General features: G+C 33.7%; 1 protein-coding gene across 1 annotated transcript; it reads left to right on the top strand.

Annotated features, from left to right (window-relative positions):
* The first annotated feature begins 1,041 nt into the window (after nucleotides 1-1,041).
* LOC132640459 (ethylene-responsive transcription factor 1-like) lies at nucleotides 1,042-1,896 on the top strand. Its single transcript, XM_060357054.1, has one exon. It carries the CDS (start codon nucleotides 1,118-1,120, stop codon nucleotides 1,754-1,756), a length of 639 nt encoding a protein of 212 aa, XP_060213037.1. The 5' UTR covers nucleotides 1,042-1,117; the 3' UTR covers nucleotides 1,757-1,896.
* Nucleotides 1,897-13,933: the final 12,037 nt, after the last annotated feature.

The raw sequence follows: 13,933 nt of genomic DNA, 5'->3' as shown, positions 1-13,933 counted from the left end.
TTTTTCTTTAAAAAAAAAACACAACATTATACTTGCATTTTACGCTTAGTAAAAGCTCTTGTAACCATACATAGTTAATGACATTTTTAAAGTCATGCAAATGTTATAACATACTAGAAAATAAAATTTAATATTTTTTTTTCAAATTTCATATTAATTTAAATTATGTCACATGAATTAAAATGAAAGAGATATTACTCAACAAACATACAAATATTTTGATATATAAAAGGCTAAGAAAAATAACACTCTATGTCTATTTGGAGAAAATATTTACCCAAAATGACTCATATTTTATGCTGAATTATATATATTAATAAAAGTATTCCAATATTTTAAAATATGGAGTAATAGACTAATTGGTAGTATTCGACATTCGAAATCAATGACATCATCATTTGCCCCTTGTTCAAGTTGCGTCCTTGTTTTTGTCAAGTTGGGTCCTTGTTTTTGGACACGTGATAAAATATTGCACTAACAATTTGTCCACTTGCCCACAACGAAACTTCAAAGAAGCACCTTATCATCATTACTGATAAATTCATTCATTAGCTATAAAAAGTGGTGGTAGAATAATAAGTGCTTTTTATTTTTTAATCAAATCATCAATGGTTTTGAATTTAAATTTTCATACGAAGTTATTTATGTCGGAGAGCATTTTACTTTTATTATGAAATTTTCTAGTATGATCTGAATTTAATCAAATTTCTATATAAGTACCGAACAATAAATGAAAAATAAAAAAAAATCATTCTTTAATTTAGTCAAAAAAAATATCCTATCTGTCTCAATTTATGTAATAATTCAAATTTCGAGAATCAAACAATTTATTTTACATACATGTAATTTTCTAAGTTTTTTTAAAATACTTAAAATTTACATATTTAAAAAAATTATATAAAAATTATTATAAATTACAATAATTGATAACGTTAAAATATTTAAAAAATGTCACCTAAATTGAAAGGTAGGTCCCTTCTTCTCAAGTGCATGAATCTCATTTCTCCTCACTTCCCTATATATAGTCCTCACTCATTCTCATCTTCCAAAGAACTCATAACTCGTGTCAATAATAGAAAACCTCATAAATCACAAGAAAATTAACATTCAAAACAAAATGGATCAACCCATTTCTACAGAATTACCACCAACTAACTTTCCAGTGTATCGCCGTAATTCAAGCTTCAGTCGTCTCATCCCATGTTTAACCGAAACATGGGGCGAATTACCCCTTAAAGTCGACGACTCAGAAGATATGGTAATTTACACTCTATTAAAAGACGCACTTACTGCCGGATGGTCACCGTCTAATTTCACCGCCGACGAAGTCAAACCTGAAATCTTAACATCGCCGGAGTTGACCACCGTGTCTCCGCCGTTGACCACGGCGGCGCCGGCGGGTTTACCGGAAGGGAGACATTATAGGGGCGTAAGGAAACGGCCGTGGGGGAAGTATGCGGCGGAGATTAGGGACCCGGCGAAGAATGGGGCTAGGGTTTGGTTAGGAACATTCGAGACTGCTGAAGAAGCTGCGATAGCTTATGATAAAGCGGCTTATAGAATGCGCGGTTCGAAGGCTCATTTGAATTTCCCGAACCGGATTGGTTTGAATGAACCGGAACCGGTTCGAGTTACGGCGAAAAGACGAGCCGGTTCAACATTGTCTGAACCGGGCGGTTCACAGAAACGGAGAAGAAAAGTCGTTGGATGCCAAGTTGAACAATTGACAAGTGGACATCAACTATTGGTCAGTTAAAAATGAGCTAGGAAGATGATTGTGTTAATGTTTGAAGAACATAAAGTCCAATGACAAATTGTGCAGTTTGATTTTCATTGTTATCTCTGTTAATTATGTTAAAGAAGTGTTGATTTCACGTAAATACTGAAATTTAGTCATTATAACAGTGAAGTACAAATCATTTATTGTTATACTAAAATAATTCAATTGAACTTACGTTAACAAATAGCAAGTCACTAGCCTAGCATTACCCATTACTCCCTCCGGATCAAAAATAGAAGGGAAAAGGGCTTGATTTATCCCTTTACTTTGGGAAAAGGTTTATATTTATCTCCCGTTATACTATCAGTCAATTTATGCCCCTACCGTTACAATAACTGAAACATTTGCCCCTATTTTTAATCCTCCGTCTCTGATAGTATAACGGGGGTAAATATGAACCTTTTCTCAAAGTAAAGGGTAAATCAGGCCCTTTTCCTTTTGATTGTCATTCTTCTATTTTTAGATACCGTTGCAGGTTTCCTAACTAGTTCCGATTTGCTAAAAGAACAATATACACAATAATTTTATGCAAAAGTAAGACATTGCTTCATCCAAAAGAAGGTTTTACAATGGACATATTATAACAACAATTTATCCAAACGAGGGCATTACATTACATTCATCCAAACAAAGGCATTTAAACAACTTCATGATAATATTTTTCAAGTTACACCAAAAACATAAATACTAGTCTCGTAAGGGCAATCACTTCATTATTGGAGCTGTAATGAAACCCACGAAAAGTGCCAATGAAACTATAATTACCATCCACATCTTTGTTACTTTGTCTTCCAAAGTTGACACTTTAATCACTTGAGAATGACTTATAACCTCCAATGATGAAGTGATCGACCTTACGAGACTAGTATTTATGTTTTTGGTATAACTTGAAAAATATTATCTTGAAGTTGTTTTAAATGTCTTTGTTTGGATGAATGTAATGTAATGCCCTCGTTTGGATGAATTGTTGTTATAATATGTCCATTGTAAAACCTTCTTTTGGATGAAGTAATATCTTACTTTTGCATAAAATTATTGTGTATGTTGTTCTTTTAGCAAATCAGAACTAGTTAGGAAACCTGTAACGTTATCTAAAAATAGAAGAATCGGCAATCAAAGGGAAAAGGGCCTGATTTACCCCTCTACTTTGGGAAAAGGTTCATATTTACCCCCGTTATACTATCAGGGACGGGGAGTTAAAAATAGGGGCAAATGTTTTACTATTGTAACGGTAGGGGTATAAATGGGTTGATAGTATAACAGGGGTAAATATGAACCTTTTCCCTAAGTAGAGGGGTAAATCAGGCCCTTTTCCCAAAATAGAATCCACCTAACCTTTTTTTCTTAGATAAAAAAAGAGTTCACTTAGCAAATCAAGAAAAAATTAATCTTGTTTTTTCATATTTGCTCCTATTAAGTGTTGTATAATCAAATTTTAATGTCTATTTTATTAGGGACAATTTAGTCAAATTATTTATTTTTGCTTAGAAATTAGTATTTTCTTAAGAAGTGTGTAAATGCTAAGTGAATTTTTTTTCTATCAGGAGGAGTATAACACTAAAGTTATTAAACTCTTGACTACTTTAACAGTAATGTCAGGTAATTAATCTTTGCCATATTGATATAATAATTGATGAAAACACAATGAAGTTCATTTAATGTAGTAATAAATTAGTATAATTTTATAACTTTGATGTTATAATAAGTACTAGTAATGTTTAATTATTTTAATTCATGAAAAAAAATATAATTTATGACTTTATCATAGTGACTATAAGTTCCGATAACTATGCGACAAATTGAACGTTTGAAAGGACAGAACTTAGGCTTGTCTGTTTGTATAAACAATGCTCACGAGTCATTTTTATATTATGTTTTTAAAAAATAATTACTATTATAAAGCTATAAATTTCATAAATGAAATTCTATTACAATTTCAAACTCTATAATAGAAATTATTTTCATTATAAGATTGAGATTATTTCCATTATAAGATTGAGAAGTGACAAGTAAACGCTAAGAAAAGTGACAGTAAACGTATTTGGCCGTATTAGTTGTGCGGGAAGGACAAACTAGATAACCACGTTGCACTTGGCTCTTCTAAGTGGGCCAAAGAGAGCACTTAAGTGTATCTTGCTTGTCAAGCGTCGCAAGAAATGCTAATATCTTTAAATCTGTTAAAAATATCTCAAGTTGTGGATATTCATTAAGTTATAAATATCTCAAAATATTCCATGTCAATTAAATATGTTAATCCTTTGTATGTTGCTCCTATAAATAGGATGCACAGATGCAATGTTGAGAGAGCAGAAGTAATATAATCTGATATCTCTCTACATATTCTCTCTACATAATTCTTCTGTGTATTTACTTCATAGTTTTATTTTATAACACGTTATCAGCACGATGCTCGCGATGGGAGGGTGTGTTGTGAACTGGAAGTTCCCACATCGCTCGCACACGGGATTGTGTGCGTGCTTATAAGCAGGGCCTGAAGCCTTTACTTATAGACGCGTTTTAAAGCCGTGAGGGGCTGAGGCTCCAAAGCGGACAATATCTACAAGCTGTTCATAACACGACAAATGGCATCATTTATATATCCTTCATTTATGAAGTACTCACTTAGGCGATTATACCACATGCGCCCTGATTGTTTTTGCATATAATGTTGCACTAAATATTATAAAAGGCAGTGAGGATCAGGAACCTCAATCTGTCGGAGAATGTCGACGAAGATATGATTGGCCAAAATGGCAAGAAGCAATTCAATCAGAATTGAATTCACTTGCTAAACGTGAGGTTTTTGGACCTGTAGTCCAAACGCCTAATGGTGTAAAACCAGTTGGTCACAAATGGGTCTTTGTACGGAAAAGAAATGAGAGAAATGAAATTGTGCGATACAAGGCACGCCTTGTTGCACAAGGATTCTCTCAAAGACCCGGCGTCGACTATGAAGAAACATATTCACCAGTTATGGATGCTATAACATTTCGATACCTCATGGGTTTAGCTGTCTATGAAACCCTTGAAATGCATCTGATGGATGTGGTTACAGCTTATCTTTATGGCTCACTTGATAATGAAATTTATATGAAAATTCCTGAAGGATATAAAATGCCTGAAGCATTTGGTTTAAAGTCTCGGGAAATGTATTCAATCAGATTACAAAGATCATTATATGGTTTAAAACAATCAGGGCGCATGTGGTATAATCGCCTAAGTGAGTACTTGATAAATGAAGGATATATAAATGATGTCATTTGTCCATGTGTTTTTATTAAGAAAACAAAATCAGGGTTCATTATACTTGCTGTTTATGTTGATGACATAAACCTCATTGGAACTCCAGAAGAGCTCCAAAAGGCGATTGAATATTTGAAGAAAGAATTTGAGATGAAAGATCTCGGAAAGACAAAACTCTGTCTTGGTCTGCAAATTGAACATTTCGCAAAAGGGATCTTTATCCATCAATCTGCCTATACTGAGAAAGTTTTAAATCGGTTTTACATGGACAATTCGCATCCTTTAAGTACTCTTATGGTTGTTCGCTCACTTGAAGTGAGCAAAGATCCATTCCGACCTCAGGAAGAAAACGAAGAGCTACTTGGTCCTGAAGTACCATATCTTAGTGCAATAGGTGCACTTATGTATCTTGCTAATGCTACAAGACCTGACATAGCATTTTCTGTTAATTTGCTAGCAAGATATAACTCTTCTCCTACACGGAGGCATTGGAACTGGATTAAGCATATATTGCGATATCTGAAGGGAACTAGCGATATGGGTCTGTTTTATACTAACAAAGGTAGTACATATCTTGTTGGTTATGCAGATGCAGGTTATTTATCTGATCCACATGAAGCTCGATCTCAAACGGGCTATCTGTTTACATGCATGCGGAGGTACTGCTATATCATGACGATCGACCAAGCAGTCCATTGTTGCTACTTCTTCAAATCATGCTGAGATAATCGCTATTCATGAAGCAAGCAGAGAATGTGTGTGGTTGAGATCAGTGATACATTTCATCAGAGAAAGATGTGGCTTGAAGTGTGATACAAAAATACCCACAGTATTATATGAAGATAATGTTGCATGCATAGCTCAATTAAAAGGAGGTTTCATAAAAGGAGATAGAACAAAGCACATTTCACCAAAGTTATTTTTCACACATGATCTCCAGAAGAATGGTGATATTGATGTGCAACAAATCCGTTCAAGTGATAATCCTCCAGATTTGTTCACTAAATCTTCGCCAACTTCAACTCTTGAGAAGATGATATTCAAGATTGGAATGCGAAGACTCCAACATCTGAATCTTGGTCTTCGTCAGGGGGAGTGAAATACGTGTTGTACTTTTTTTTTCCTTAACCAAGTTTTGTCCCATTGGGTTTTCTTGGTAATGTTTTTAATGAGGCAGCTCTCAAAGCGTATTTCTAGATATGTGCACTCTTTTTCCTTCATTAGGGTTTTTTCCCACAGGGTTTTTTTTTTAATAAGGTTTTAACGAGATACATCATCTATTAATGGACATCCAAGGGGGAGTGTTAAAAATATCTCAAGTAGTGGATATCCATTAAGTTATAAATATCCCAAAATATCCCATGTCAATTAAATATGTTAATCCTTTGTATGTTGCTCCTATAAATAGGATGCACAGATGCAATGTTGAGAGAGCAGAAGTAATATAATCTGATATCTCTCTACATATTCTCTCTACATATTTCTTCTGTGTATTTACTTCATAGTTTTATTTTATAACAAAATCCATTTATCAAGATGGATTTCTTCACAACTCTATTGACTATTGGTTTAGAAATAACATTCATTGATCATTTAATATATATATATATATATATATTATCATAAGATTCAAATTTCACAACTTAAATTTCATGAATACTTATAAAATCCGAAACTTCATAATAGGAGTAGTAATAATAATTACTTTTCAAGTACAAGAAGTTGAAAATGGAATTTCATTTCTTTCTTGATGTATTAAAGTCATTAACCATTTAGAATAGACAAAAGTCAAATGGTTGATGGACAAAGTGGATAGTGCATAAATGTATTCGTACGTGTGTGTAGTCTAATCAAAGGCAGTCCACTATTTCTTTCAAGTTTATCCTTGACTTTTCAGACTGTCCTAGTTACTCCATTCTCCCACACATTTTTTTTAGTTTGATATACAGAGAACAATATATATTTTTTTAATTATTTAATTTTAACATTTTCGTTTTACTTTTATTGATATGATATAAAAAGATAATTATTACTCCACGACGAGAAAAAAAAAATGAAAAGGTGTGTAACACCATCATCCTCTTTCATGTAATTTTGTACTTCACATGTACTATTTAGTTTATGCATCAAAAAATCTTCCGTTATTTAGATTTTGTGTCTAGAAAAATACTTTTATATAAATAAAAACGAGGGAGTAAAATTTTAAAGTAAATGAAGTTTTTTCATTTTTTTGCGCGGATTGCCCTTCGTTTGGGGTGGTCTTTAAATTTTGCCCCTCAAATTTGTGGTCTTTAAATTTTGCCCTTCATATTTGTGGTCTTTAATTTTTGCCCTTTGCTTGGAAAGATGAGCGAATACATGAAGTTCTGGGTTCGAACCCCCGCTTAAGCATAAAATAAAAAAATAATTTCGCAAGGCAGGACTGGGGGGAATGTATGCCGGATCCAACATACAATCTTTAAGAAAAAGTTAAAGTTATGCCGGATCCGGCATAACTAAAAGTATGCCCCTCAAGGCAAAGTCTGCCGGAGGGAGCATACAAAATTTAAACTTTGCCTTATAAGGCAAATTTTTAGTTATGTCTTAAGGAAAACTTACGCCTTATGGGGCATACTTTAGTTATGTTTTATGGGCACACTTTTAGTTAAGGCATTACTAAAGGTTTACCTTGAAAAGTTAAAAAAAAAATACATATATATGCTTCAAGGCAAAGTTTGCCCATAAGGCATAAGTATGCCCCCATCGGCATAAGTTTAGTAATTCCTTAACAAGTTTATGCCGATGGGGGCATACTTTTAATGGGCAAAGTTTTATGCCGGATCCGGCATAAACTTGTGAAGGAATTATCAAAGTTATGCCGGAACCGGCATACTTATGCCAAGTTTGCCCATAAGGCATAAGTATACCGGATTCGGCATAACTTTGCTAATTCCTTCACAAGTGTATGCCGATGGGGGCATAGCGAAATTTAAACTCTGCCTTGCGAATTTTTTTTAAAATTTTGACTGTGTGGGGGTTTGAATTTGAAACCCATGGGATTTAGCGAAGGGCAAAATTTAAAGATTTCAAATATGAGGGGTAAAATTTAAAGACCACCCCAAAAGAAGGGCAATTCTGCGAATTGCCCAAGTTTTTTCTTGTTTAAGTTAACTATACTCATTGATCTTTGGGGCCCATTAAGAAGAAAGCTCTCCCAATCAGAGGGTGATAAGTGCAGCAATAGCCACTTTTCGGGTTGTTTAAAAAATATGTAACATTTGCATTGTATTTAAAATTTAGCCAAATATGAAGACACATTTATAATTTCTTCTGCACTTCAAACCTCAGAAAAAGAAAAGTCAATCGTCAAAGCAATGAATTTTCTAAATCGAAACAAAGGAACTAATACTATTTTAATTCTAAATGAAAACAATACAGACCAAATTGGAAAAAGATAAGTAGAAAGAAATTGGCCTCAAGTTTGCTTGGATGCATGTTGATGAAAAACTTGATATTGCAGGAGAAAACTAATAAAAGTTAAAAGAAGGTACAATTTATGATAGAGATGAATTTCAGACCATCTTAATGTTGAATTATGTTTAGTTTAAAATTCAGGCCTCTAGCTTACATTTCAAACTAAAACAATTGGATTTCAAGCCAGTGGCCTGAAATTCAAACTGCAACTTCGAATCTTTTTTGTTCAAATCAAGAAGCGGTTATATTGCAAATTAAGCGCAAATAGAACAACTAGAAGTGCAAATATAACCTTTTAAAAGGTAAATATGTTTTAAATATAATTACATTAAAAGTTGTTATACCATGTCTTGTCTGCATGATTTATCCTTTTCTAGGGCTTTAACACGATAGTTTCAGTGAAAAATGACTAATCACACCCATCTCACCATCTCACCATACACCTTAATAATTAATTAATTACTAATGAATTTCATGTAAAATGATTAAACTGAAAAAGTCCTGATTCATGTGTTCATAGGTATCAATTTCATTATCTCTAAAAGCATGATGACTTCTGTAATTTTTGTAATTGGAATTTAATAATCCTATATTTTGGTACAAAAATTATTCTTTTAAATAAATAATTTGTGTTATATTTAAATTGTTTTTATTGAAGCTGTAATGTAGTACAAGTAACTTTTAGTGTTTTAAAATTAGATGAATAGAACGAACCTAAAGTCCATCTCAATTTGTAATATGGACTTTCAAGCGAAGTCTTTGGACCATTCACATTATGACAGAGGCTTCCGTTCCGTGCTTTTTAAAGGCTAAACTTACATAAATAACTATAATTTCTTGGTTTCTAACCAACTGTAGCTAGTGATTTTGTAATTACAATTCGTAACTATATTTTTTACCCGTTTCACGTGTATTCGGATGTATTCAAATACACAATTCCAGAAATACAGTCAGCCAAATACATATGTATATAAATCAACCGAACAACATATACAATCAAATACATCTAGTTCGCCCAAATGATACGGTCAGCCAAATACATACAATCAAATTTTGAAACTGTATATTTGACTACACCCGAATACATGCGAAACAGGTAAAACATAGCTACGAATTGTAATTACAAATAACTTATAGCAACGGTTTGTAATGAAATTAAACTGTAGTTATTATACTTAAATACTTCTTATATGTTAGCTATACCATGTAAAAAATTGCTTTTTAAACGGGATGTCTTGTGAGGCCTGGAAAGAGATGCAATTTAATTGTGGGCTTTTCGGCCCAAAATAATTAAAAATATACATTAACTGCGTATAAAATATGTTTATATATATTATACAATAATATATATTTGTAATCTATTATTTTGGTGGGTGGCTACAATAAAAAAAACCTTTTAAATTAAGTAGTGGATGCTTAGATAAGGAAACTACAAATTTTATCTAAATTTCAAACCACAAGTGGAAATTGTATGTGGAACTAAAATTAAATTTCGAAACTGAATTGCAGTTGTGCATTTACAATTGAAATTTTGTGGATTGCGACATGCAACTAATGAATAAGAGAAATGAAGGCAAGAAAATTAGTTGTCAAGTTCTTATCACATATATTAATGTTATCTTTTGGGCCAAGTCCAAATTCCAATAATCCTGAATTCTTTAGCTTTGCATTAACCCAATACTTCCAAGATAGGCACATCCAAGTTCTTTAAAACAATTTGTTTCTTCGTTCTCCAATACAATCTTTCTTAGCTAAACGTACTTACTAATGTAACGTGAGATAAAAGAACACGATACATCACAACCTAACAAGCTACAGTAGCAAACAATTATTTGTCTTGCATTTTTCATTCCATCATGTCAAAACATCAAAATCTTATCAGCCAAGTGAAATGTCATGATTGTTAGTTAAATTATCCATGATATGATTGTTCACAAACAATTGAATTGATAACAACGCCTTTCCCTTTGTGTATATGTTTTTCTTTTGGTTGAACCCTTTGTGTATATGTAAATTGGTTTGACTTGAGACATTAGTTTCGTAGGTTAATAATGATTGGTTTGATACAGGATATATGCGATTTCCGGATATATCAATATGGTAAAAGTGCAAAAAGAAGATTTGGAAACCAAACATGCTATTCTCTAACTTTTAAGGATTAATTTACTTGCAATATTGCTTGCAAAGTCAATAAATGTTCATGAAAAGGATATTAGAAGAATGAACATTCATCGTGGTTCATTAGAAGAATGAACATTCATCATGGTTCAAGTTGTCCCCTTACTTGTTAAAGCTAGTTAATAATTGAAGCTAGCTAAGTTGGTGTGAATTAATGAGAAATGGAGGAGAAAAAAGACAATGGAAGGAAAATGAAGTTTAAAGCAAAGTTCCTTTGAAAAGGATCTTTGTACCACATTGGTGGTAAAAAGGGAAAGTTATGTGCTTATATTAGAAACACTTCTTTTAGCCCTTAAAGGGTTGAGAAGAGGGGCTCCCCTTGCGCTGTCGTTGTCGCTCGGCTTTGGATTCGGTCAAATGATTGATTGATAATCTTTTTAGACGAAATTTATTTAAATTCAATTTTCATTTTCTGATATTTTTTTATTTCCGCCAAAATTATTATTAATTTCGCGGAAAAAAATAAATCGCAACGTTCTTATTTTTTTGGAAAAGGCAAGACCTTTCCGAACAGTCACTAAACCTGTTTTGAACAGGTATTTTTCGCGGCTATATAAACTGAGGCAATGCCTCAATTTTCAACCACTGAAAAAAATTCCTACATTGCACATTCTGCATTGTCTTTTTTTGAGATAAAACTATCGAGTCTCTGTGTGTGGTTCGTTTCCTGATTTGAGTTTGTCGAAGTCGTAGGCGTTTGAGTTACCGCTACTCCTGCGACAAGTATATTCGTTTTATCCTAGGAGGAAGTAATCCATAACCTCGGGTATAGTGAGGGGATTAAATTCCTTAAGGACACACAGTGAATTTTGTGGTCTCGGATATTTCTTTGTTTCTGAAATTTTTTCTAAATTTACACAGTTTCTATTTTCGTTTAGTTTTTTTGGTTTTTCCAGTTTCTGGTTTCTGTTTCCTACGGTTCTGAACACAGTATTACCAACAAGCTTAAGGAATTGAACGATTATTTCTGTGTTCATCTGTTTCTGTTTAACCATTACAGAAAATTATCATAAAGAAAGGAAAAAAATGTTTTTCTTTAACAAATAACAGTGCTTTCCAGAAATAAAAGAAACTTGTATGTTGTTTGGAGACTAAAATCTTCGGATTTTCTACTCCGGTTGAGATTAAAGTTTTCATAACTTTCTACTCATTTGGGAACTTGATTTGAAGATATAAAAACTTCATCAAGTATACAACATACAATTTTCTGCATTCTGTTTGAAGTTTTTTTTTTTTTTTTTTTTAATTCTGTTTATGTGAACTTGATTCAGTTTGAAGAAATAAAATCTTCACCATTGTGTATTATATTTGTTGCTGCCAAAACTGATTCGGTTCGAAGATTTAAAATTCCCCGTTTATTAAAGCTTTCTGTTGCTTCGTTTGCAACAGAAATGGGAGACATAACTCCAAATTTGAATGCTACTGCTACTGCCACATCAACCCCCGCAGTTGGTTCTACGAGCAATGTTGCGTCCTCCAATCGTGCTGCACCAGCACCTGCTCCAGCAGAGGAGCCTGGAAATTCACCGGGATTTATTTCAAACGATGGCAACAAAAGATGTTCTTCTATTTAACTACTTTAAGCCTTCAAACGTTTATTAAGGAGGTTGTTCCGGTTCTGCCGGAATCAACACCTGAGAATGAATGTTTTGTTGTACCTGAGGCTTGAAAGCACTCAGATTTTTTATGCAAGAATTATATTCTTAGCGGACTGGAGGACGATCTTTACAACATCTATAGTAATGTGGGAACATCAAAAGAACTATAGGATGCATTGGAAAAGAAATATAAACAGAAGATGCCAGATTAAAGAAGTTTATTGCTGCCAAGTTCCTAGACTACAAAATGGTAGATGGCAAGTCTGTTGTTACTCAAGTTCAAGAGTTGCAGGTTATCATCGATGATCTCCTCGCTGAAGGTATAAGTCTAATTAATACTTCTGTCAAAAGTATTAAGTGTGTCATTACTTACATATTGTTTGTTGTAGGTTTGGTTATTAATGGCGCGTTTCAAGTTGCGGCAGTGATAGAGAAGTTGCCTCCTTCATGGAAGGACTTCAAAAATTGCTTGAAACACAAACGAAAGGAGATGACACTGGAAGATCTCATCGTCTGATTGAGAATTGAGGAAGATAGCAAGGCAGCAGAGTAGAAGGCTAATGGGAGATCAACCATAGGGGGAGCACATATTGTTGAAACTGCCCCAACGAATCTAAAAAAGACGAAAAAGGCATCGGGACCAAGGAACTATCCCAACAAGAAGAAATTCAAGGGAAACTGCCACAATTGTGGGAAAATCGGACACAAAGTTGTAGACCGTCGTGCTCCGAAAAAGGAAAAGAAAAAGGGTCAGGCTAATATGGTTGAAGCAAACGAGGAAGTTGATAACTTGTGCGCTATGTTGGATAAGTGCAACCTAGTGGGAAATCCGAAAGAGTGGCGGATTGACTCTGGCACCACTTGCCACATTTGTGCCATTAGAGAAGCCTTTGATTTATATGCTCCCGTTGGGCCCGACGAGACCATATATATGGGAAATTCTGCAATGGCCAAGATTGAAGGTTATGGAAAGATACTGCTGAAGATGACCTCTGGCAAGGTGGTGATTCTCAACAACGTCTGTCATGTTCCTGAAATTAGGAAAAATTTAGCATCTACCGGAATTCTAGTGAAGAATAGTTTTAAGTGTGTTTATATTTCTGACAAGGTTGTAATAAGTAAGAACGAGATGTACATAGGAAAAGTTACCTCACAGAGGGCCTTTTCAAACTAAATGTAATGGTCGTTGATAATAATAAATTTCCTGCTTCGTCTTACTTGCTTGAGTCAAATGATTTATGGCATACACGTTTAGGACATGTCAATTATAGGACCTTGCGTAAAATGATTAGTTTGGAAGTATTGCTTAAGTTTAAATGCAATCAATCAAAATGTCAAATCTGCGTTGAATCTAAGTATGTTAAACATCCTTATAAGTCTGTTGAGAGGAATTTAAGTCCTTTAGACTTAATCCATACAGATATCTGTGGCATGAAGTCAATCCCATCTCGCGGTGGAAAGAAGTATTTCATAACTTTTAATGACGATAGTACACGATGTTGCTACGTTTATTTACTTAATAGTAAAGACGAAGCAATTGAAGCATTCAGGCAATACAAAAGTGACGTTGAGACTCAACTTGTCACGACCCGACTAGGGGTCATGACGGGTTCCCGGAGCTACCCACCGAGCACCACTCATTCTATCACACATCATACTCATTATACACTTCTTACTATTC

The sequence above is a fragment of the Lycium barbarum genome, chromosome 5, assembly GCF_019175385.1.
Source record: "Lycium barbarum isolate Lr01 chromosome 5, ASM1917538v2, whole genome shotgun sequence".
NCBI lineage: Eukaryota > Viridiplantae > Streptophyta > Magnoliopsida > Solanales > Solanaceae > Lycium > Lycium barbarum.
This window is presented reverse-complemented; position numbering and strand designations above follow the sequence as displayed.